Source organism: Hypomesus nipponensis, chromosome 6 (assembly GCF_054491055.1).
Source record: "Hypomesus nipponensis isolate SF chromosome 6, ASM5449105v1, whole genome shotgun sequence".
Classification (NCBI taxonomy): domain Eukaryota; kingdom Metazoa; phylum Chordata; class Actinopteri; order Osmeriformes; family Osmeridae; genus Hypomesus; species Hypomesus nipponensis.
In genome coordinates, this window is record NC_140366.1 from 13,322,064 (window position 1) to 13,348,680 (window position 26,617).

The 26,617-nt window shown below is 47.7% G+C and overlaps 1 protein-coding gene across 2 annotated transcripts; it reads right to left on the reverse strand.

The window, feature by feature from the left end:
- Positions 1–8,974: 8,974 nt before the first annotated feature.
- rnf144ab (ring finger protein 144ab) lies at positions 8,975–24,190 on the reverse strand. 2 transcript variants are annotated; one of them, XM_084700619.1, is made up of 8 exons: positions 23,831–24,190; positions 14,932–15,088; positions 13,505–13,609; positions 13,314–13,374; positions 12,449–12,659; positions 12,036–12,186; positions 11,686–11,775; positions 8,975–10,920 (listed from the first exon to the last, which is right to left on the reverse strand). In XM_084700619.1, exons 1-8 carry the CDS (start codon positions 23,866–23,868, stop codon positions 10,789–10,791), a joined length of 945 nt encoding a protein of 314 aa, XP_084556745.1. In that variant the 5' UTR covers positions 23,869–24,190; the 3' UTR covers positions 8,975–10,788. The 2 variants fall into 2 exon arrangements, with proteins under 2 accessions (XP_084556745.1, XP_084556746.1); XM_084700620.1 differs by lacking the exon at positions 23,831–24,190 and adding an exon at positions 21,945–22,177.
- Between the last annotated feature and the right edge of the window lie 2,427 nt (positions 24,191–26,617).

The window sequence follows — 26,617 nt, forward strand, 5'->3', positions numbered from 1 at the left end:
ACTGGTAGAGGATGTGTGTGTGTGTGTGTGTGTGTGGGGGGGGGGGGGGTCGGTTTGTTGAAATAATTGGGATGAGAGTGTGGGCAAAAAAGGAAGATAAACATCCTCAGGAATTTGGAAAGAGAAGGTTTTGCGATGAAGAGATCAAACTGGCTGAGAGCCAGGGAGATAGACAAATAAGACCTAACACACGGGGCTCATTCCAGACACACAACACTAACTAAAGCAGTGAGCCACCACAAATCCTGCACTACGAGGGGCAAACAGCAAATGTCTCCAGGTAAATAGGCTTTCTTGGGCACCAAAGGTTTTCCTTCTGAGTCTGATGCCAAGCAAGACGTTACCATGATGCGCTGTTGTAATGTGTGCTTGTAGCCTGACCGTAAGTCCATAAACTGAAACTATTTGCAAGACAAAGTAACAAAACCGTTTGGCAGCCAGAGTGTGGTCTCTGTTACGGCCGCACACATAAGAACATGTATCCCTTTGTGACGGACAGCACTGACCAGGATTTGAATACACGGTATAGAGTGTTGAAATGCAATGGGGACTGGATTAAGAGCTGCATGCCATGTTTTGCATTAATGGTTACTGGGAAACAATAGCGGTGCCTGCTAACTGGATGGACTCACAGATCGTGTGCAGATAAGATGCAAAGTCTTTGTGGGGCCTTTGTTGTGCTCCAAGTCAACATTAGAGGCTCTTTGCCTAGAGCCACAAGGGCAGGGACACCTGAGGCGAGGTGAAGCACAGCACTGACCTTCAGGACACACACACACACACAAAATACAAAGTGTGTATATATACTGCATATATATGTTTGAGTGTGTATAAACATATACACATCAATATACACACAATCAACCAATATAACATGCAACATTCAATCAATATACACATACCGTGTTCTGTTTAAACACACACAAATCCATGACTATGGAACCCACTATAGCTTGTGTTGTATGTCAGTGACAGTGGCTACACTGTCAGTGAAAATGTCCTTTTTCTTATCACCATTCCCCCCCCAAAAAAACACTGGAAAAACCCTTTCCAGAACTTTGGTCCAACAGAACATTCTGGTGTTCTTAGTGGATAGGAGGGTTCTCCCCGCAGGGCTGATGAGATGTTGAGACATTGATGGGAGGGTTTAATGTGTTAAACTCAGGATGAGAAATATCAGCAATTACACAGTACACAAGGTTCATGGGTTATATGTGCTTGTGTAAGATATATTTGCTGTGTGCCATCCTTTTCAATGATTTAGCTTCATAGAGATGATGGTTACCCTTGTGCTGCAAAATCAGCCAAGGCCTCTTTCTAGGCATAATAGGCCGTTGATGGAATGACAAATGATAGACTCTGACTTTGAAGGTCTGAAAGGTTGTCTTGATTGTTTTTTTTTGTTTATATGGATATCGATTAAAGGCCATCTGTTGTGATATTCTGTTCTTTGTCCTCTGTGATAATTGTAATTTTCTCTCTTTGAAATTAGTTATTGTTAAGATGTGGCAGACTTAATGAAGAATTAAAAAAAGACAGGGAATTAAAAAAAACACACCAAGACGCTTTAGCGATGACCCATTGATGAATAAGGGGGACTGCACAAATTGGAGATCAGTGCTGTCACATCCAAATATCTACCTAGCCTTCTCATGGAGTCATTCCCTACCCGTTCTCTACCCATTTCCTTCCTGTTTGCTGCCTGCCTGTCAGCCAGCCAGCCAGCTAGTCAATCTGCCTGCCTGCCTGTCATCCTGCCTGCCTGCCTGCCTGTCAATCTGCCTGCCTGCCTGCTTGCCTGCCTGCCTGCTTGCCTGTCAATCTGCCTGCCTGCGTGCCTTTCTGCCTATCTGTCTTCCTCTGCCTATCTGTCCTGAGCCATTAGCCTGTGTTGTGTTAAGGCTGGCTCCTCTGGGACCGTCCTCTGTTGCTCCTCTAATTATGCCACATGTTAATAGGCAGGGACCCATGACGAGGACCACAGCAGCAGACCTTATTAGTTTGGCTCCTACAGAAGAAGAAAATTCAATCAGATGCCGCCGATTGCACTGAAGAACAGGGTCACTCGAGTTCTGCGTCCCGACGTCCTCTGGGATTTAAGCAGGGTTTTACTGGAAGGGAGAGAGCGCAGTGTTTCACTGCTTCTCAGCCTGAGAGTCAGAGAGGAGGGGGGGCGGGGGTCAGTGGGAGAAATGTAGCTTTTCTGATAAACGATCAGAGTTTAGAGGTCTCCCTAACCTTGGTGCCAGTTTAGTTTTCTTAGCGATGATTTCACTTAGGGAGGGGAGAGAGAGAGAGAGAGAGGGTAAGAGAAATGGGAGGGGAGTCGTGCACCTCTGTGGCCCCGTCTCCTCTCCTCCAGATGCTGGCTAGACTGACTGGAGCCTCTCCTCTGGTCCAGGGAGCTCCAGGTGTGAAGCCTCTCTCTGATCCCCCCGCCCCCCTCACACACACGGAGGCTCCTACCACAGTCTTATCCAAACACCCTGGGCCCCCTGGGCGACAGACATGCCCTGCTCTCCGACCCCCTCCCCCCCCTTTCCCGTCCTGGACCATGTGTGGCCCACCCACACCATCCAACCGTGAGCTTGGTCAGGGGCGAACTGGCTAACACAGTCCAGGCAGCAACACCTCCTTCCAGCCTACTTGTCCTGCAGTGCTGGCCCCCACCCCCACCCTCCCTGCCTGCCTGCCTGCCCCTCCACCAAGATTGCCCTGGGTCCTCTCCTACCCCCCTGGCAGCTCTACTGCCAAACACTGCTAGATTGTGTCTGATTGGGTTATATGGCGTGTCAGCCCAGTTGTTATTCATGTAATGTAATCTCTGGCAGCAACGGTCATAAAGCATTTCACACTTGTCATGTTTCGACTCCGAGGGTGGTTTTGGGTCAGTGCATCATCAGGGAAAGGGTGCTTAGAAACGGGAGCCCTAATTTGCTAAAGTGCCATTTCCTGCAGCTAGCCGTTGAGTCGCTTTCCATTAGTGTAACTACAACATAAATATGCCTCTTCTTTTTCCTCATAAAAACACTTTGGCACAAAACCTCCTTTACACAGTTGTCGAGACTTGACATGACTGCGTTATTCCATGGGTCATCTTCAGAAGTTCTTCCTTGGGTTGACAGAGGCCTGTTATTTCGGGAAGCTTCATCTACAACAAAGAGGAAACAGAAGAGAGGAACCCTGTTGACACTTATAATTAAAGTTTCGTGCCACAAAAGGAATTAAGGCCACATTGTAGTTAATAAGCAGCAGACAGAACTGTCTTTTACTCTCCTGGTATAAAAAAAAAAAAGACGACATCACAATATTTAATGCCAGGTCCATTCCATACTTATGAAAACACCACAATATACACAGGACTGTAACTGCTGATCCCTTGTGAAGCATCTTAGATGGTACTTTGCTGTCCCTCTCTGGATTGAAAGTGAGGTGTCCTGTTGTTCCTCTCATACTGATGGCTCAGTGTTCTCCTCTTTACCTGGACAGCACAGACAGCCTGTGTGTCACGGTGCATTGAAAATGGCATCTGTCCCTGTAAAAACCTTTGTATTTAACCTTGCCATTCTGGACAGTCTTGCAGTAAGGGACTTAACTGTGTGGAATCATGTGGGAGCTCTTACGAAGCCTCAACTCTGTGTGTTTATACAGCACTTATAGAGAGGCAGAGTAATGATTGGGATATTCCACTATTTCCCCAAGCCAGGATCTAAATGGTTTCCAGCAGTGACCGCAACAAGCCTGGCCTGCACAGCCAGTGGGATGCAGTTTAGTGAGGCCACCATTGGCTTGTGGCCTGAAACTGGTCCGGTTCTCAGCCAGTTTACACTAAGTATGGCGATGCGATAGGAGAAGGAAAAAACCCTGCATGGAATACAGTACCCGGGAGAAACTATGAGCAATTGTTTGAATTTGTTCAAATCTATGAGCCCTTTTTGTATGTCGCTTCAGATGAAAAGCATCTTCTGAATTAACATGTGTAAATATAAATGGTGATGATTCGATTTGAATCATTGGCTACATTTGATTAATCTTCATCCCATGTCATGGAGAGGACAAAATCCTTTAGCTGCTAAAATCTTGAAATAAAACGAGAGGACTGCTTATTATTGAGTGTGAACATGAGCGCAGTGAGCTGGAAGCAGATCGTGTCTCACTACAGGTGTCCAGAAGGTGGATCAAGGCCAGGGTGTGCCGTGGTCGAGCGTCTGCTTGTTTGTGTGTCAGCAAGCTGGCACCATGGCAGAGAGATGCAGGTGGTGCTGGGGGTTTAGTGATGTAGGCAGGCAGAAAGGCAGGTGGGACAGGCAGAGAGGCTGAGGCAGAGAGGCATAGAGGCGGGCAAACAGGCAAGCAGGGGAGCAGGCTGGCTGGCAGAAAAGCAAAGTCAGTGAGGAAGGCAGACAGGCAGGCAAGTACTGTAGGCGGGCAGGCAAAAAGGCAGACTGACAGAGAGGCAGACAGTCAGGCAGGCAGACCGGTGGCTCCAGATCAAACAGGACCGGGAGAGAGGGCAGATGTTGCAGCTGGATGACAGTGCGGCAGGCCCCGGGCGAGAGTAGCCCCAGCTGGGGGAGCAGCGGACCTGGCTGGCTGCAGAGCTCCAGTCCTCCGGCTGCCTGTGTCTCCAGGGCTCCTGCCCTCGTGCAGGTACCCAGCCACCTCGCCCGGGGATGCGGGGGGGATGAAAGGCAGCCACACAGATGTCCCCCCTGCTGTGGTTCACTGGCCCAGCCAGGAAATGTCATGTTTGGCATCTGGTGGGAAGCCTTGCAAACCTCTACTCGTCTCTCCACTCACCCCCACACCACCACTTCTCTGTGCCCTCCCAAAAACACAGTTAAGCTCAGGGCCACTTAGAAACACACATGCTGTTTATACACTAGAACACAACATCACAGTACACAAATCAGGAAAGTAAAAGACTGTGTCCTCTTGCAAGAGGTGTTAGGTGTCCCCCAACTGCTAATGGGTTAGCATGGCTGACCGTGGCACACAGGAAATGCAATTTGGAAGTGCATTTTATCACACAAGCTCACTTTAGACATGGGATGTTATACTCCTGCAGAACCAAATCTGTGTCCCACCACAAACTCAAAAGTGTTTACAAACTCAAACCTGTCAGTGGACACGTGTAGGGGTGCGCGGGGATGCGCGGGGGTGCGCGTAAGTGTAGGGAGTTGGAAGTCGGAGTGGAGTTTGCTGTGTAGGTCGAAGAGGAGAAGCGGAGCTCATCATTAGGGCGGCAGCTGCTCAAGCCAGACTCTCCACTGTCTCACCCACAGGGAGAGAGAGACGGCATCTGTCTGCTTCTCCCCCTACGGACACAACCCTCCCTGCGTACCAGCCCGGCCAATTCAGCCTGAAATGGTAACAAGGTCACCTCTACCAACATCGCTATCACCACCCCGCCACCCTTATTCCACCCACCCCCAGCCCCAGCCCCCTTTACCCATGTACCACCCTACCATCCCTCTCTCGCCATCTCCACTTCTTTGCCTTAATTTGATCTCAAACTCATATATTTTGCTACAAACATTAGTTTTTGTATACAAGGCCTGTTTTCTCGTGGCACAGCACTAAAAATACATATTGTTTTTCTATGAGTCGATGATTACTTCTGAGTATGTGTGTGTGTGTGGAGGGTGAGGAAGGTGGCAGAATCCTATCTTCTTTTGTATTCATGTTTCTTCGAAACCTGTCTCTGCTGCGCCTCCTCTCTCCAGCCCAGACGTTGTAGTTTGGGCGTTACTTTCTTTGATATGTTTCTCTATTAACTATGTCGGCACGCTGGTATGCCACTCTCGAGCAGACAGCTTCCGAGATGAGGAGCCTGTAGCTCTCTGTCTCTCTCTCTCTCTCTCTCTCTCTCTCTCTCTCTCTCTCTCTCTCTCTCTCTCTCTCTCTCTCTCTCTCTCTCTCTCTCCGAGTCTCCCCTGAGTGCCCATCTGTTAGTGCTGCTGTAGCACCAGCCTGCATTCAGAAGAGAGACAGCTGGACGCTGGAACAAAACTCTTTCATGTTCGTTCACGTTCACGAGAGGTAGAATTGTAAACATCGCAAATATATCCGACCGGAAAAAACAAAGCATCGCTTTGTGAATAATGTATTTGATGTTTCTTCAGGGAAAATGTGGGATGGTTCCAATTTGACATCCCACACACTTTTAATGGCATTCAAGACAGCCCTTGTGAGTGAGCGTTGTGCAGGGGACGTGTCCGCCTGGTCTGTGGACACAGAGATGACCCGGAGAGGCTCTGGCACCATGGAAGTGGCGGGCATCTCGGAGTGGGACCAATGGGATGGCAGATGAAGAGACCAGCGAGGCTGCATGGCTCCATCTGGAGCCGGCCTTGGTAATTATGGGTAAGAGAAGCGCCCTCAGCGTGGCGCCATCTGCCGAGGGGGGGCCGGCTGGGGGTGGGGGGGCTCAGAGGGCTTGAGCTTGCCTGTGACAGGAGGACCAGCACCTGCCTCAGGGCCGCTGGGCCGGGCCGAGCCGGGTCCTCTGAACAGCGCCTCGGACCCAGAGCCAGCCAACCAGAAACACCGGTCAGCAGCCGTCTGGTGGCCACACACACAGTGTGGGGCTGGTGGAGGGCCTGTCTGTACTCTGGTCCTCTTCAGCACACACTGCTCAACTATTTGATGGCGTGTGTGTACACTGTTTACTGTGATCTGCAGTCCACCAGTATTAGTCCACCAGCACCAATAACTGAACATGTTTAGTAATGTTTTATGAAAGTAATTAAAGAAGTAGTCTTGGTTTGAGTAGGTAAGTCTTGAGGGTTGGGGGGGGATGGGAGGGATTGTGATGTGGTAGTCTTCTCTGTATACAATATCAGACGTGCTTTTGTTTTATTGCATCTACAGTTTAAGTTAATTTACAGTTATGTTTCACAATTCACTTTATGACTATGAGGAATCAGTATGGAGTTAGGAAGCAGAAGTCCCATAACTAATTCCCAATCCCACCTGTGCTGCATTCCAAAACTCTTTCATATGCATGTCATGGAAGTCTTGACTTTTGTGAAAGGTGTTGTTGCTGTGTTGTCCTTCTGTTACTGCTATTTGTTCCCTCCCTCCCTCCCTCCCTCCCTCCCTCCCTCCCTCCCTCCCTCCCTCCCTCCCTCCCTCCCTCCCTCCCTCCCTCCCTCCCTCCCTCCCTCCCTCCCTCCCTCCCTCCCTCCCTCCCTCCCTCCCTCCCTCCCTCCCTCCCTCCCTCCCTCCCTCCCTCCCTCTTAGTGTAGTCAGACAGTTTCAACAGATTGGTAGAATTCAAAATGTGGTGAGGGGAGCTCTGTAGTGGAGATAAAATGCCCTGCTTTGATCCCCGCTCACTTTGTTGCCCCCCCCTCCCCCCCCCCCCCCCCCCCACACACATGTGCTTGTCAGAGTGCATGACAGTCAAGCACCAGGTTGTGCCTCTGCTGCTTGAACTCCAGCCAGCTCTGAAGATCACCGCTGTCCAGTGGACCCCACTCACTTGCACTTTCAGCTCCCCAAAGACCTGCTTTCTCCTGCTGCGTGCCGCCGGTTCATCTCATAGGTGACTCTGCTTCTGCAGTGGTCAGACAAAAAGGGGAAAGGCCTCAGATATAAAAGTGGACCACATTGGTTGCAAACCGTATCATGACAACAAAGGGAAAGACGGACGGCAGTGCTGCGCGAAAGCCAATGTTAGGTTGCCCCCTTGTGGTTGCATCAGGGTACCTCGCCTCACGGAAGCGAGAGAGCGAGAGAGTTCAGAGGAAGAACTTCACTCACTGGAAAACGTGGATGAAGTCAGTCGGGTGGCGGAGTCCCGTCCCATGGAAAGCTTCTCCAGTTGGAGCCAACATGTGATGCAGGTTCCGTGCGTCCTGGCTGCAGCTGAGCGGGGCTGTGCTTCCGTGTTCTGTCTGGCCCGGCCCAGGACAGATGGCTGAGGGGGAGAGACACATGAATTGATTAGGTTTGGTGGTGAACTGTTGCAGTGAGCAGGCAGCTGCCCACCTGGCCCTGCGGGTCCCTGTGCCAGGCCATGCGTGGTCCTGCGATCTCCGCCAGATGCTGCCCCCCCCCCCCCCCCCGTGCCTGTGCCCCCTTTAGACCACACACACACCAGATGTTGCCCTCCACCCTCGCCCCCCCCCCCCCCCCCCCCCCCCGTCTTGGATGAGCCCGTTTGAATCAAGGGGTTGCTGCTGTGTTGGGTCTCTTCCTCCACTGACTGCCTACCAGAGGGGGAGAGTCCTGCGCATGTTTAGCTGTTTTACACAAGGTCTGTTTCCATGTCAACTGTTCAGTATGGGGTGGATGAGACATTGTTTTATTGAACATTATCACGATTCAGACAAGGAACTCAACTTATATATAGTATGTCTCTTCAGTAAAGCTTCAAAACAGACACTGGTAAACAAAAAATTATTTACTAAGTATTTGCATGTGTCTGGACACAAGAAAAGGCAGGTCAAAAATGATCAAATACAGATCGTGTCACCCATGCAGGAACTCCCTCTGTCATAGTCTCTCTCTATAATGTTGAAGCTATGGTGTTGAGGCTAGTGATGATCACCACGCTGAGGCCTACAGCTCAGCTCAGACAGCTCAACCTGACACAGACCCTCCTGTTCACTGGGATACATGCTGTGCGTCTCAATACAAGTGTCTTAGCAAGTTAGCAGGGGGATTGGTACAAGCTATTGAGCGGTATTCTGAGAAAAGCCATTTTTCACTTAGTCACTAATGAAGACGTGATCCTCGAGGACTCCCTCAACAACGCTAATTATCTTGTGTGGAGAGGGAGCCTCTCCACTCACTGTCAGTTAGTGATGTCATGGAGCCTCTCCACTCCCTGTCAGTTAGTGATGTCATGGAGCCTCTCCACTCACTGTCAGTTAGTGATGTCATGGAGCCTCTCCACTCACTGTCAGTTAGTGATGTCATGGAGCCTTTAGATTTAAAATAAAGAAATAAATCAAAGTAACCAGAACAACCAAAATGTGTTTCTTTATTCACAATATATGTGGATTTACAAACACAAGTACAATATGTAAACATCTGAATAGGAACCAAACTACAAACGCTACAATAGCATATATGTTCTTACAGTTAGAATACAATTATTTTATAATTGTGCAATAGAAATATATATAAAAAAACTTATGTCAACTCATACATTAGATGTTTTTTCATAAAAGGTTCATTTTGGCTACATTTGGCTTCAAATAAATGTACAACAATTAGTGTAATGACTGTAATTACTGTAATGCTAGTACCCCCCCCCCCCCTCTAATGTCTGTACACCATTGCCATGGTGACACATCTTCACCCAAATAAAGCTACTGTTGATATTGGTAAGTAAATAAATACCAAAATAGAAAACAATAGCTAAGATTGAAATGCATTGTAAAAACCTACAGTGAGAAAATAGAATGCTACCGTACACTGCCTTTGAACTTGTGATGTCACACTAAGTGCAACACTATGCGTTTAGATTTGGAATTGCAGTACATCAAATAACATCATTTTGGTAAAAACTAAAACATGAGTGCAAGACTCATATCAAAGTTGATTTAAAAAAGGCATTTTATGGCAACTTGGCTGTTTCAAATCCAAAGCGATATTAAAGGGGAGGATATGCTAAACTCAGTGTGGGTAAAGGGATTCAGAAAACCAGAGGACAGACTGAATTTGAGGCTGTTAGGTAGGTGCTAGAGTTTGCTACATCCTGACTGCTGAAACTTAGCTGGGGACCCAGACACACGTGCAAGCTCATGTTTTATTTGCTCTGGTAGATGGGTGTGACCAACCTCCCGCTCAAACAGATTTCCCTTCGACCAGAATCTGTCTGGGCCAATCACACGTTGATCTGATATGGGGCAGGTTGACATTGTCAGTACAGAAGAGCCTGGTGACATTTCACTGCTCTGACTGGTCGTATCTGTCCAATTCTATCCAATTTCATCCAGGGACATGTTGGTCTTCCGCTGGGATATCGTCCCTTGATAATGAACTGAGAAGTTCCAGACTAATACGCCTTTGTAGATTAGTCTGAAGATGCCAAGCTAGCTAAATGTCAGCATTAAGGTATCTTTCAAAGACTGATTCTTAAATGACCAAAAGGATTTTTGTGAGAAGTTTTACATAAATTATAGCTTCTGTTCAGTACAGTATGTCCTTTACCACTACGTATAGAGTTGACTACACAGCATCATTTGATATGAAGACCTTTTACAAAACATTTTAATTTGACTGAATTTACAAATAAATCCAGGGATTTGAATCCTCATCTAAATTTAAATGGAATATTTCCAGGAGGTTCCTCTGCACTGAGCCTCAGTGAGGTGTTCTGTAAGCTCATAGATACTGATCTCCAAGTGATGTGATCATAGGTTCATCCATATGTACCTGACTCTTCAACAGACCTCAGCTGGTCGGCTGTAGCCGTTAATAATAAATATAAGCACGTTCAACATGCAGTCAGACGAGTTAGTGTCGAGACATCTGTACAAGACCAAATCACACAACAACTCTTGAAGCTCCACATGAAGACAGGCCGGCTGGCCTCCTCCTTCAGTCCAGCGCCTTCTCAGTCTGGGACAGGTGGCTGGACCTGAACCCACTGTCCAGTTCAGAGTCCAGGTCAGACCAGCCGTGGTCAGTCCAGTCCCAGTAATCAGCACTGCTCAACCCTGGCTGCGGTCCCACAGACCCGTCTGACCCCACAACCCATGGGGGACCAGCTGACCCGGTCCACTTTCCACAACCGGACCTTGCCGACTGTTGCCGGGGCGATGGTGAAGGTTAGGTGGGCAGAGGGTCGTCGTCGCCCTTGCTGCATTTGCACTTGCAGCAAAGGACAAAGGGTGTGGCCAGAAGGAGAAAGGGAGAGGCCACCAAGAGGAGCAGGCCGAAGCCGGCAAATATACCTACCACCTGGAGGGAGGACGAAGAGGGGCGGGAGAGAGGGAGAGAGAGAGGTAGAGAGACAGGGAGAGCAGAGGAGAGGGAGGGAGAGAGGGGAGAGAGAGAGGTAGAGAGACAGGGAGAGCAGAGGAGAGGGAGGGAGACAGCGAGAGTGTGAAGAGAAGGAGGGGAGAAGCATATCCTTAGCATCCATCCAGTCCTGTATTTCACAGTTTATTAAAAGACAAAAACCAAGATCTTCTTTTCACAATGTCACTCAAGCAGCATACTGCTAAGTCACTAGGCAGTACGACCACCAAGCACACACCACAATAGTGACTTCAGTGTGGTGCACTTATCCCTTTGACAGGCTCTGCTGCATGCATGATCCACTAGGGGGCAGTAGATGCCTGTTCATCCATCTCAGGTCATGCTGTTGGGCTGACAGTGGGTGCAGCTGACTGGTCTAGCAGGGCTATGGTCTGTGAAAGATTGGTTACCCTTCACTGCCCTTTAGTGGTACTAGGCATGCATGACTAAAGCACAGCAGCCCAACAGAAGGGATGAAGCCAGCTATGCTGTGTTGAGGTAAACAGGCCTGTGCTTCTCTATGCCAACCACTCAGACACACGGGGGGGGATGAGGGTGAGACTGCAGCCTCTAGGAAACATCTCTTTCAGAACTTAATCAAAGGCTCTGTTCTCAAAAGAGCCACAATTCTGAATATTGTTTTGGACGTGGTTTTGGTGGGATGGTTTCTGACCTCCTTCCCTAAGTGGCTGGTGTGACATGTACCTGCGCCCGGTGCCAGATGACAGAGGCTCTGGAGTGGCCCAGCTTGTTCCTGCATGGGCCTTTGTCATAATGGATGAGCAGGAAGTCATCCTGGGGTAGAGGGTGTGGAGGAAAGGGAAGAGAGAGGGGAAGGGGTGGGTGAGGGGTGAGGGAGATGTAGAAAGGCGGATGGGGTGGAAGGGACAACACACACACAGATTGGACGGTGAAAACCAGCTCAAACCAAAGAATAAAGAGACAAAGAAACATATACATTGTGTACTAACCATCAACTGGGTGGGGTATTACAACATGTATGAGGTGGCGTGTGTGTGTGTGTGTTGGGCTAGCAGCAGAAGGTGCCGACTCACATCCAGAGACTCCAGGCAGTACCAGCAGAAGGCGTGCTTGCAGTTCTTACACATCATCTGGGCACAGCCCTCGTCTCTCTCGATGTACACATGGCACTTGGGACAGCGCTTGATGGGGGCGTCGTCCCCCTCCTCGCTCTTGTAGATGGAGCTGCAGGGGGAGGAGACAGTGAGGAGGGGGCGGGGCTCAGGGTGGAACTACTCAGACCAGGGTTCTCCAATCCTGGTCCTCAAGGGGCCGCTGTTTCAAATGAATGGGGTTGTTATCAAGCACTGTGGAAGCCAGGTAATGACCGTTCATTGGAATCAAGTGTGCAGGAGCAGGGAATTGCATGTTTGTGTCCAAGTGTCAAATGTCCGATTGGAGCGCCTGTGTGTGCAGCGTGTCCAGTCCTGTCCCAGGTGTGTGCTACCTGGTCTCCCCTGGCAGGAAGCTGCTGATGGCCATGTTCTCCTGGCAGGCCTGGCCCCGGTGCCAGATGGCCCGGCAGGCCCGGCAGAACTCCAGGCTGCAGGCGGGGCACTGGACCAGCTGGGGCAGAGGCAGCCCCGCCTCCGAGAGCTGGCACACTGCCTGGCAGGACGAGGACGGGCACCAGGTCCGGCACGGGTCCAGCAACACCTCTGAGGGAACCCACAGGAAGCAGAGTTAACTAGCTGATACAGCCACACCTGTCCCAGTGGCAGTGCGGGTCTCGCGTGCGATGGAAGAGCAACGCCGTGTTTCCGTCACATTCAAGTCAATGGATCTGGCTCTGCAGAGTTGTCAAGACCTGTGCAATAGCACAGGCTTTCCATGATTGGGGGCTCGTTTGTGGGTTTTCTAGATTAAAGACATTTCACAGGTTTAGGATACTATGGTGCCGTCCTGGTTTGATCCAGTCTTGATTACTATTGGAGGTCTTCTATAGGCAGAAAAAAACTACAAAAACATGTGCACATACTCACAATAACACGGAGGAGGGGGGGGGGGGGGGGGGGGCAACCATTAAGGATATATTCATTCAGTTTATTCATGAGCCAGATGTCTTGGGCTTAGTTAGTTCTGAAGATGTTGCCAATTAAATCCTACACAAATCCAATTAGGAGTGAATTAGATTAAAATGAAGAAAATGCTCCCAGCCTGCATTTCTCTCATCACTCAGTCTATTTTAAGGACAGAGGTTGAGGCTGGCCCGGGAAGGGCCAAGGGCTGCTGAGTAACAACACAGGGCCCATGTTGTCAGTGGGAGCGCCTCACTGGCACGGTCATGCACTGTGGTGCTAATGCTCGCTCACCTCTCTCAAACTGGAGCCTCCTGTACCTCTGCATGCTCTCTGCTGCCACCATGCACTCAATCTGCAGAGAGGAGGGAGAGAGACAGGGATAGGCCAAAGAAGACACACATATGGGTTAACTCTTTAATCCGACTTCAGACCGATTCTGACCTCAATCAGGCTTCTCTTGGCTTAAAGCGACAGTGCAGTACCTCGTTCTCCTGCAGGTGCCCCCTTTCAGGACAGGCAGAATCTGGACAGCTAATGGCTGACTCCAGGCCCTCTTTGATGAGAAGTTCCACATACTGCTTCAGGCACTGCGGAGAAACCAAAGCATGGCTCAAACAGGCTTTTGATCAGTTTGTGAGATTTGACTAGGGGTTTGACTATGCGACACAATACCCAAGATTCTTAGGGTCTCGTGTGGAGGACCCACCCTGCTCCTTGAGTGATGTCACTTTCCCCTTCCAGAACCCAGGCAGACATGACATCATGCAGGACAGGACTGCTGCCACACTATCGCTTTAAGGAGGGGGAACCGAGTGACATCATCAGTCTTTAATCTGCAGCCTGGTTGTCTCCCCGTCAGGCTTCTCCTCCTCCCTGCCTCCCCCCTTCCTCCTCCCTGCCTCCCCCCTGCCCCCCCCCTTCCTCCTCCCTGCCCCCCCTCTTCCTCCTCCCTGCCACCCCCCTCCTCCCTGCCCCCCCCTTCCTCCTCCATGCCTCCCCCCTTCCTCCTCCCTGCCACCCCTCTTCCTCCTCCCTGCCACCCCCCTTCCTCCTCCCTTCCACCCCTCTTCCTCTTCCCTGCCACCCGCCTTACACCCCCCTTCCACCCCTCTTCCTCCTCCATGCCACCCCCCTTCCTCCTCCCTGCCACCCCCCTTCCTCCTCCCTGCCCCCCCTTCCTCATCCATGCCTCCCCCCTTCCTCCTCCCTGCCCCCCTCTTCCTCCTCCCTGCCCCCCCCTTCCTCCTCCATGCCTCCCCCTTCCTCCTCCCTGCCCCCCTCTTCCTCCTCCCTGCCACCCCCCTTCCTCCTCCCTGCCCCCCCCTTCCTCCTCCCTGCCCCCCCTCTTCCTCCTCCCTGCCACCCCCCTTCCTCCTCCCTGCCCCCCCCTTCCTCCTCCCTGCCACCCCCCTTCCTCCTCCCTGCCACCCCCCTTCCTCCTCCCTGCCCCCCCCCTTCCTCCTCCCTGCCACCCCCCTTCCTCCTCCCTGCCACCCCCTTCCTTCCCCCTCTCTGGGATGGGGAGTGTTCTCACTGACAGCTTGCCTTGTTCTCCATCAGAGCCCCCTCTCCTGCACCGCTGCTCTCAATCACCCCCTCATGCCGAGGCTTACTTCAGTCAGCAACACTCTTGTACTGAGAAGGGCAGACGGCTGCTATTGAGCGAGCTAGAGATCGGTCTCTGTGTACCACTTCACTTGCTAGAGAATGGCCTTTTATACTGCTAGATAGAAAACAAGAGAACTATACATGCTGTTAGGTTGTTCATCTGACGTTTACTCTAGCGCTTAGCAGCACAATTAACATCCAAACACCATGAAAGATCAGTGGATGGAGAACATCTTAGCGCTGTGTGAACCCTTCAGGCATGCTCACCTGTGTGTGTGTGTGTGTGTGTGTGTGTACTGACCAGGGTGCAGAAGACGCATTGGCATTGGTGGATGGTGGTCATCTGCTCCAGAGGGAACTCTCCAAGGCATAGCTTGCAGGACATGAGGGGGTCCAGAGCCAGGTCCCAGGTGGGCCCGTACCCAGACGATGATGTCATGACCTCGGCCACGGGCGACCTGGAACACACAAGGCTTGGATGGTCATACACCTTGTACATAAGCAGTGAGCAGGTTTGCTGACAAAATATATACTTTTCCAAGAGAAATTGGTAGATTTCCTAAATTTCTTCTGATCCGTCATGTGTTTTATGCTCAGTGTTAAATGACAGTTTCCAGTGGTTTTCAGTTTAACAGTCACACCCACGTCACCCACAGCTGCTAGTGATGAAACTACTGTGATGAAAGTACTGACGCAGACCTGAGCTCATGTTACTAAGAGCCTTTCTCTCTTTTCCCTTTCCTTCCCTCTCTCTCTCCCCATTTCTCTTTCTCCATCACAATGACCTGCTTCTAAATACCACCAGCGTGTCGGGACAGCAGTTAAGGGCTGCTACCTGGCCGTCCATGTGACACTTGTGGTCAGCCTTTCCTCCAGACTCAGAGAGGGATGCGATTGGACAGGTCTCATGGGCAGGAAGTGTGTGAGGAAAAACAATTGAGTAGTGTGACTGCATGGGAGCTAAGACCAAAAGGCTGGAGGTGAGTCCAGTCATTTAGAACAGCGTAGAGAACACAGTTTGTTGGTTAGGCTTCAGTAAAATGATTCATAGTGGTGGGTGCTGCTGGTGAGCTTCACCCACAGAAGGCGTCTACTGGATCCAGGATGTGCTGGAGCCTGCTCAGAGGAGGCCTCAGTGCTACTCCCCCTGTTTGGGGGCTTCTGTCACAGGGCCTCCTGGGTCATGTGTGGCTGTTTGTGAGAATGTCCCAATATAACACAAGTTAGATCACAGCAGGACCCACCTCATCCTTCAGTCTAAGATTAGGACAAAGAGAGTGAGCGGCAGTCGCAAAACCTAAAAATGGTAGCCTGGAGAAGGTCACGCACATTCTCCGGCAGCCTGGATTTCACAACCTCCTCTCCAAACTGAGAAGAGACAGAAGATGCGGCGTGGGTTGGCTCTCCCTCCGGGCTAGACGGCATCCTCCTCATACCGTCTCCTCTACAGAGGCCTCACAGCAGGACGGAACAGGGTGGGGATCCATGTAATACTCACATACTCCACATACTATTTAGAATCATTTCAGGGGCTGATCTCTGTTCAATTATTCTCATCTGGCACATTGGAACCACTGGGCTGTTGTCATAGAAATGGAACCCCCTCCAAGCGCCCATTAGACAATTTTCAAAATGATATAATTCGATTTTGACCCGGCTTTGCCTTACAATGAAATAGTGACTGATTATACCCAACACCAGGTGACATTACTGTAGCAATAATAGAACAGGATATTATCTCGCGAGGGGAGGCTAGCATACATTATGTTCCGCCGGTTTCAACTCAACATCCAAGCCTATTTATCAGCATCTCCATTACATGTAGGAGGAATGCTGCTGTTTACAAATAGCCTAGAGGTTTCTTGATTTGCACCCCAAATACATAATCTACTCCTGAAGAGCCATTATTAAGCTTGCAGAGAAAACCAGTATGATTTTTAATCTTGTAACAACAGTATGGTCAGCTGGCTTGGAGGTTAGTAGGTTGCAGGCTACAGGCAACACATTCACAAAATGGCACATTCAGGCAAAAGAAGAAAAGGTAGCTATATACTAACTGCTCAGCTCGGAAACACTAAGATGCAGTCTAAGATGCAGTCTAAGATGCAGGCTAAGATGCAGGCTAACATGCAGGCTAAGATGCAGGCTAACATGCAGGTTAAGATACAGGCTAACATGCAGGCAAAGATGCAGGCTAAACGTCACAACCTATAGCAGAAGTGCCTCCATGAACTAGTAATTTGGCTAGCTAGTCAATCGCATGCCATGTTCCGCATGCCAACACACACTATGTTCTGGGGAGAAGATGGATGTCCATCTCTTCAGTCTCCTAACCAGAACCATGTCTCCACCATGGAAGGAGACAGGAAAAGCAGAAGAAATGACCCATCTTAATTGAGTTGAAGATGGCTGCGCAGCCATCAGATAAGTCAGTCAGATATGAGGCCCCGGCACACTGACATGGGGGGAGGTGGGATAAGCATGCAACGCTTGTATGGCAACCACTGAGGCATGTTCCGGAACAAACGCTTCCACAAAATAAATACATGTATTCATTAAATGTAACTTTTTGATGTTTAATTATACCTCCAGCAAAACCACGCCTTCACCCAAATCATTCTGCTGGATAAATGATCAAGGGAACGGGGGACCTGCCGTACGCATCTAACATTTATCCAGATGCTAATGTTAGCGCATGCAGGCTGTAAAAACATTTCACGGAAGTCCACAAGGATTTATTACCATTGCTCAATCCTCTTAATTCCCATGACAATGCTGATGTGATGAGCTATTTCCTGGCTTTGCCACTGTGCCAGTTTACAGCATGCAGTTTACACACGACCACACTGGTTATTCATCTGGACCATCTTCTGCTGCGACCCTCCATCTGGTCCAGTGTGAGTCAATGAAACTAAACATTGTACAGAAAACCATGTTACATAATAGCTTATATATATATATAGTTGAGTTTAGCAAACTGATGCAGGATTTGAAGGATTTATTTTTCAACAATGCACATATAGTATAATGGTGTGGCCTAACGTAAACTCAGAGAATTAAGTGTATGCACCATGATGGCACTTTAGGCTAAGCTCGAATCCGTAGCTTCTGCCGTTGGGAAAAGGCATCTTTCCTCAGCTCAGCACCTGCTCTACAGCATGCAACGGGAGATGCCTTTCTCTCATGTCCTGCTCCATCTCCATCAAACACACTTCTGAAGCTGGATTTAGAGGAGGACAGATTTTTTGTTTGCCACAGGGCACAATATAGCTGTAATTATATAATATACCATACAAACCTTACATAATCCATCTAGGTTAACGCCAAATTACATCTCTTTTTCATACTACAATGTGGCGTGCTTGTGTGTGTGTGTGTCTCTCGTTGCGATGGATAGTGGGCTTTGCCTGTAGAATCAGCTGACCCCCCACATTTTATACTACTACTACAGGGTACGGTTTTAAAAACGGAATTTAAGGATGAAGCAGAACTATCCATAAAGGAAATATCTAAAATCCCTCAAGCACCACATTGTAAAGTTCTTTGATTTCCCCAGTAAGGCTCAACAGAGAGGACTGTCAAAAAAGTGAAATGTAGGTCTGCTCTATTAACGAGGTGCAGTGGGGCCTATAATTAGATATCAGCTCGTGACCAGAGCTTCCAGGATGGAGAGGACAACAGGAGAGGAATCACAGACCTACTGGACAATGAGAGACAAATGGGTTGTTCTATAGGGAGACCGCACAAAGTCAATTAACACATAAGATTGCAGATCTAGCACAGATTCGGAAGAAAAAGCGAGAATAATGCTACAAGAAGGAAAATGTGCTTCCTAATTACTAGGCTGGGCAGGGAAAGAAAAAAAGAAAGTGCCAGTCTGATAACCAGAGTCTGACCTACAGTAGACAGCTTTAACAGGCAGACCCAAATCCCGAGAGAGAGAGAGAGAGAGAGAGAGATAGAGAGATAGAGAGAGAGAGAGAGAGAGAGAGAGAGAGAGAGAGAGAGAGAGAGAGAGAGAGAGAGAGAGAGAGAGAGAGAGAGAGAGAGAGAGAGAGAGAGAGAGAGAGAGAGAGAGAGAGAGAGAGAGAGAGAGAGAGAGAGGGCTCTGAGAAGCCAACCAGAAGAGGCAGTTCCCCCAGGGCAGCTGACAGAACTGTTACCTTGATAACGCAAACAATACCTCTGGGACCAAGTGAAGGTTGTCCGGTGGATCCAGTGTTGTGCCAAAGCTACACAGCAACAATTGATGATCTCCCATAAGGCCTTGCCTCAGTTACTGAGGACCTACGGCTGAACGTGCTGCAAACAGGCCATTTCAGGAGAACATTTTGATTTATGAAAAGGGATTTTCCATCTCTTGGGTGTTATGGCAGACTCACTCTCTTCTTCAGCCGCCTGTGACCTGAAAGCCCGGGCCAGTGAGTCCACTGCTCTGCTCGCTGAATCACTGAACACTGCAGGCAGGGAGACAGTCCCTCCTCCTTGTCCTACTCAATTGAATGAAAAGTTCACCCAAAGTTCAACGTAAGCAGAATGCCAGGGTCTTGTGCTTACATTATTCACTAATCAAGAGAACTAGTCATTGGATACTAGTTAGTATGTTCTCATGTAAGCTTGCTATTAATAAGAGTAGATTGTGTCTATGTGTCAGGGTTAATAGATGTTTGAGATCAGGAGAAAGTACTGGCTAAATGGTCCTTGTCATGACTACAAGGAGAGCTCCAACTATGTGTTGGGAGCTGTGAATCTCTTTCTCTGAGACTGTTGTAACGTCATTACTGCCCGACTGTCACTATCTATGTTTACATTCTTGTGCCCTATAAAAGATGGTCCTCTGTCCTTCAGAGCGGAGAGAGACTTGATTGAGACCTAAGCCTGGTGTTGTGTTGTCATTTATTGTCAGAGGTCTGGTTTTCTCTCCCAATCTGCAGATTGATAAATACTTATTAAAATCCAGAACTCAACTGAACTTAGTCACTCCGTTTATGAAGAGACGGACAAAACACTTTCTTCATCACACCCTTCTCAACAGTCTTTTATACGTAACTCAACAGAAGCGCTGGGGGATTTCACCTGATAAGGCCATTGGTGGTTAGAAGAAGGCCAGCAGGCCGGAAAACTGAAAGAGCAGTTGTAGCTGTGTGGGTCTGTGGCCAATTCTCAGCTAAAGGACAGAGGTAAACTGGAATGCAGTGTTGCGTAATACAGTTGATGACTGCCTCCCTAGGCCCAGTATAGCCACGCTGGGTCGAGCTGTCTGGACCGGGGGGAGGGGGGGGCGACTGCACTGATGACATCACCTGCCCTTTGCCAGGAGCCAAGAATGCCACACAGAACTGCACGTCAAAGAGGGAGATGGAGGGTAAGAGAAAAAGGGAAGGGAATAAGGGAACAGGCCAAGTAAAAGGCTAGTTGGGGAATGTGAGAACACAATTGAAATAAAAACAGGGAGTGGACGGAGGGGAATGATCCATGGAGGAAGCCGGTAGGAAAAGGGAAGGGGTGCAGCAGTTTAGTGCAGCACGGGAAGTGTGTGTCATGTAGACAAAGAGCAAGTCAGTTAGCAGAGAGGAGAGGCAGAGAGAGGAGAGGAAGTGAAGAGGGAGGGGTTACAGAAGAGACACAGGAAGCTGGCACAGGAAGATGGAGACAAATAAGTTCCAAATCCTCTGCGGTCGATCAGCTTCTTTCAGACATTCCTGAACAAACATGTCTTCCTGCTCATCAAATCATGTCTTCCCCACCCTTGATGCTGTTTATAATGAAATGAAATGATGAGCTTACTACAGACTGGCAAGAGGGGGGAAGAAGAGGAATGGGTGGATTCATTTTTTCCTTCCCTCAGACTTCAGCTTAGCCCGATAGAACAGAGCCCAATTGATTTACCGATTTATTGTTATAAAAGTCTAAGTAATAAATGGGGAACTGCAGAATATCGTCCGACATGTCAACAGACGTTTTTTCCCTTCCAGGATGGGTTGGGATTTACCACAGAAGGCACTGCATCTCTGAGCCAAGTCAAAGCAGTGACAGCAGCCCCTGAGAAAGCAACAGCGTTTCCTGTTGCTGGCACGAACACGCGTGGCACCCCACAAACCCCTCCTCCTGCTGAACACTGAAGGGCCTTTCACACTGGCAGGATACTGGCATGCAGAGCAGAGACAGCACGGAATGTCAAACAGAGACGGAGAGAGAGGGAGAGGGAGAGAGAGAGAGAGAGAGAGAGAGAGAGAGAGAGAGAGAGAGAGAGAGAGAGAGAGAGAGAGAGAGAGAGAAAATAACTTAGAGAGGGAGAAAAACTGAGAAATACATGGTACAGGGTTGACGATCGATGAACAGCCTTTTGACACCCATTTATCTGGGATGAGCGTCAAACGAGTGAAATCATCTTTTCTCTCCCCATTGGCAATACCATTCATATAAATAATAACACAACCAATAAGCACCACGTGTATTGTGCTAAGCTAAATTCAGGCAGTTCATCTGACTGCCAGTTCATCTGAATTACATGATCCACTTTGCTGCCTGCAAACACTTAAGTGATTAGATAACTGGAGGGATGAAGGGATTTGTGATCAGTCATAATCCATACCGCTCTGTGACTTCTGATATAATGGTTCATCTTCCTAAGAGCCTAATTGGAATGGCGGTTGGCTGGCAGAAGTGGTCATGTTGTGATGACCTAGGGTGAATCCGTCTCAGGTACAGGAACACAATGGAACATCTGCTGATGTTGACAAACTACAGCACCACAGACAAAAGAGCGCCCATTCATCCAGTTTCAACACTGATGTTGCAATCACAATAAAAACAACTTTGTTTCATGTGGGAGAATTACGGAGAACAGTAAACTTGCCCTGCTGATCCATAAAGCCTGTACTTTGTATGTGCAAGAGGAGGTCCACACAAAGCTGCCTCAAAGTCAGCTTGACATAAGCACATGAATTGAAAAGCTCAAGCTTGGGTTGCACTTTCACATTCTGCTATTTCAGTCACTGCATCGCAGTCACAAACACCTTCAAGTAGCTTAAACAACTGACTGGGTTAGTAGTTCACACTGAGCTGGAAGAACATCATGACAGCACCACATTCCATCCTCAGGTGAAGAAGAAAAAACTGGCAGAAATATGGAAGCAAATAAGTTGCCTCTTTTAGGTGGTGAGAACAAATAGTCTACACAAGAAATACAGAAGCAAGAGACACCAAAACACTCTTGGTGTTAGACTTCTATCAACTTCCTTCCACAATCACCATTAAATGACCCATTCAAACAAAACTTTCATTATGATTCAAAAGTTGATGGCTACTCACCCCTGAACCACCATTTTTGCACCCGATGTTAGACAATAGTAAAATACAAACACTTCAAATGGCTGAGTTAGAACTCCCAATGTAGCATGTAGATGGAGCAGCTAGATGAGCTGTGACCGGTTCCCAGCTAACAACAGCTCTCACAGCGTTAACACCCTCAGCAGAAGTGGTGGTAACCACATGCAGCCAACTGGTTGGCTAACTGATCCTGCTTAGGTCCGGGCTGGACTATTTACCCACCTTGTCCCTAAAGAGAGCTGCTGCCACAGAGTCCTTAGCGTGCATGCGCGTGCATGTGTGTATGGGTTGGGTCGACTGGGAGCAGGGCTGGCAGGCACAGTGTGTTCCATTTTCAGGGAGCCCTCTCTCTCCCATGAAAGAGACATTCTTCAGGCCCTCTCTTTTTCAGATCCAGCTGCACTGCCCTGTCTGTCTGCCCTCTGTCTGTCAGTGTGTCTGTCTGCATTTCAGCCTGTCTGTCGGCCAGGTTGTCAGTTTCTCTGCATGCCTGCTTGTCTGTCTCGCTGTCTACCGTACCTGACTGTCTCTCTGCTGGCCCACTGCTTCCTACCTCTCATAGCCTGTCTCTTAGTCTGAGGTCATGAATGCATTAACTGGGTTAATGGGTTTATAACAAGTTAATGGGTTACCTCGTTATAAAGACTAAGGGAGAGGGGACCACCAGTGATTAAGAGAATGAAGAGGATCTCTTCATCCAAAACTGTACTGCTAATACTCCAATCTAGAATGATGTTGTACACGCAAACACTGTGTTCATTTGTATACAACAGGGTTCAGCAACTCATACACAGGGTACCATCTAGATCTTTGCTGCTTCAGAAACAACCTCCAAAGAAACAATCCCCCATCAAAGTCTTGATGGTCGTACCAGTCTTGTATGCCACCTCACTGGACCAAAGAGGCTTTACTGTGTCTCCACATCTCCCAGCTTACTAAAGTGTCAGGGCACTGGAGGGCAGGGCACCAGATGAATAGGCCTTGATAAGTCTTATCAAGAATCCAACCCAGGGACTATGAGCCAAGTGTTTGCCCATAAAACTAATGATCCAAAATGGGGCACTGAACCGAGGAATGGCTACAACCGGATGTTACATGTAATGAGGTTTTGACAAATATGCAGTAGCAGTCCTGACTTGAATATAGTGTTTCAGAGTACGAACAATCATGCATTTCAACAAGAAACTATAAAGACAACCACAGCCCAACCCTCTAAGCCTAAACAGATATTTTCAACATGTATAATCGCCTACACAGGCTCTGCTGGGCCAGGCTATGTACACAAGCATCTGGTTGATGATCACCATAGTGGATGATGAAGTAGGTATAGGCATAACATACACTAATCATCCTACAATAATCTACAGTACCTTCTACTAACAATAGACTGCCTTTAAAACTATTAAACCATTGGTTTGAAAACTCAATGCAGCTAATTATTTTGTGACATTGCTAATACTGTACTCTGCGCCGATGCAAGTAAACGATGTTTTTGAAGATCAGCCGGACAGCTCTGCTAGTGATGGAGGTGTCCCACGAGTATCCCCAGGATTATTTGAATCGGATTAGATTAGTTGCCATGCTGGGAGTTGACAAGCGTATATGTACCTTTATTCAAACAACACTAACATTTGTAAAGTCATTTTCATGTGAAAAACTACAAATTGAAAGCGGCAAGGAAAGAAAATGTGTCGAAACCGGTCAAGGTATTTCACACACAGTATTTTAAGCAGGGTTTGCCACACCAGGAAACTCCGGTTTCACCGAAGACAGATAGACTGTAAACATTTCAGATCTGCGTTAAGAACAAAACATTTCAACATTGTATTTTACAACACTGTAATAACAAAGAGCATCTCAACCCTTACCGTGGATTCGGGCTGTGCTTGGACATTGTCTTGAGCATTCCTTTTCCCAGTGTGGTCACTGCTTCTTCCTTTCAAACGGTCATTTCCATTTTTCAATATATGTTACTCTAACCCGGTTTGACACTGGATATCAGTACTCCTTAAGTAAAACGACAGTCCAGCGTAGACGCTTATAAGCTTATCAAAATCAGCTGTGTTTAGTGTGACTCGCTGGAAAGACGCCATTTACGTGTTTACAGAACTGAGACTGTAGGTGAGATGCAGTTGATTTTCTTTTCTCAGTTCAGCGCTTTTATGAGCGCCTTCTGGTGGACAGTCGACACCTTCTGCCCGTAGAAACGTAGTTGAAACAGTTGAAACCATATAACAATACTGCCACCTGCAGGCTCACGCTGCACATTTTCAAAGACGACCGCCATTCATCAGATGAATGCTAGCAGTGCAAACAACGCTACACTGTCTGCACGTTCTTGGATCATATGCAACTATGCACGTCATTACATGACATGTTTTTTTATGTTCTATTGAGAATAAAATAATGGGTTTATGAGATTTGTAAATCATTGTATTCCGTAATTTATTTTTTAATGTCCCAACTTTTTTGGAACTGGGGTTGTATATGTTATTATAAAACATTACAATTTACCTATCTGCACCCATCTAAAACCACTTTACCATATTTATAATAAATGTATTAAAGTTCAGCAATAATATCTTGCATATTTCTCCTTATTCTTGAATTTTCCTCCCATCCTATGTTTGGTACAAAATTGATCAGTCTTTCTGTAACTTAAAAAAGTTTAGACTGAAGACACTTGTTCGGTGCTGTATCAGCTTGTGCGGTATCAGTTTGTGCTGGGTAGCAATGTTGGCCCTATGCATGTCCTGTTCCATAATGCCATCAGTGCCAGGTAATGTTAGGTGTCTTAAGTTGTCTTGAATATCGCCACTTGGTTATCATAGTGCGTTGTTCCACAGGGCATGCTGTGTGAAGAGATATTTGAAACTGAAAGAAACGCAACATTAACAGCTGCCTCTGAAATTAAACACATAAAGAGTCAGTCAACGGACACCGTATTTCTTGCCATAGTTGTTAAGCGGATGTATTTAATTGAATCGCTGTCTTTCACAGATGTTGACTTTGAGACTATCATCAGAACAACGGATGTGATGCATCAGTTAGGGCACGAAGTCATGCATCCACTAGGTGGTGACACAGACCTGGTTACGAGCAGCTTCCTGGCCCACATACTGGAGTGAAAATAGGCAGAGGCAGCTGTTTGCACGTAACATATGACTGGGTCAAAAGCATAAACGAAGCAGAAAGCTTTGTAGACCTGTTAACAGCATGGTGAGATATACGCCTGTCTTATGTTGCACAACTGTGGCCTTGGCACAGATATTGTAGGAGAACACAGGTTTAACTAGCTCTTTCGTTTTACTAAAAAAAGCTGAAAGACTATTTGGAGTTACCACTGCCAAGGAAAAGTCATAAAATGTTAATACAACAAAAGAAAGTCCACTGGTTGAACACAATACAGTCTGGCGTTTTCAGACAAAAATGACTCTTGTGTATTAATTATGGCAGACACGTGTTTAAATAGAAGAAACATAGGTCTAGAAGTTGAAGAGTTGATGCCTGGCCAAGGACCAGAGGGAGACAGTATCCCTGGGCATAATTATACTACAACCATCTCAATATTTCAGACAGCAACCTCAGACCAGGGCCACAAACACAGCATACCAAATAATGAAAGGCCAGTTGAGTCCTGAATAACACAGTCGTTTCAGGGAGACAGAGCAGATCCAGCCAGACCTTGACAACAACAAAACCCCTCCCATGTTGTTGATGTAAGTGTAATGAGTTGGGACTGATACACTCCCACTGCATTCCACAGACATTGCTGTATAGCTACAAGTATCAGCTGGCAGCTGAATCTTGAACAAAAAAACATTCATTGAAGATCATTATTTCCATGCTAGCTGACGTCAGGGGAAGTCGGAGGTCTGTCAGGGGATATGCAGTTTAACTATGGAGAAGGCTGCAAGTCTGGCAAGGCTGCTCTTTCTGGAAATACAGTTCCCTGTCTGTTTCTGTCAACAATATGGCTTTGGAATGTTCAGTACAGTGCAGGATGACATGTCAGTCCAGTGAAGACCCCGGTAGCAAGATGTTTTGGCTTACCCATTGTAGATGTAGAGGGAGAGCTTCATGTCATTTTGAATGCTCAGACAGATGGACAGTGGCGCCCCCAGAAATATATCATAGGAGTGGCACACCAAAATCAAAAGCTATAAAAGAATTTCAGGATTTCTGCAATTATTTTACAATGAATGTGACTAATTGTCTGATGTGCATAGATTAATACCAGTACAGTTAACATCTTGACTCAGGAGTGGGGTCAATAAATTGATGCCAATATGATTTACAGAAATTAATATGTAATTTACATTCAGCGATAGTTTGACATATGCAAATAATACGACAAAGTGGGAGAGTTTCTGTGTGTTTAACTTGAAAGCAATCTGTGCCCTACCGTACTGTGAGACTCAACAGAATGAACATGGAGATTATTAAATACAAAGAATATTGCTTTCCTTTGGTTATTGTTTGTGTGTTCTGTGGTAATACATACGTTTTCATGCCAGTCCTAAGAAGCAAATGTATCTCAAATGAGATTTGGACAAAGATGTTTTTAAAAAAATATTTTTTAGTGAACTTGGAGAAAGGTTTAGAAAACAACTATATTGTTGCAGACAATTTAAAACCAAAGCCTCTTGCTAATG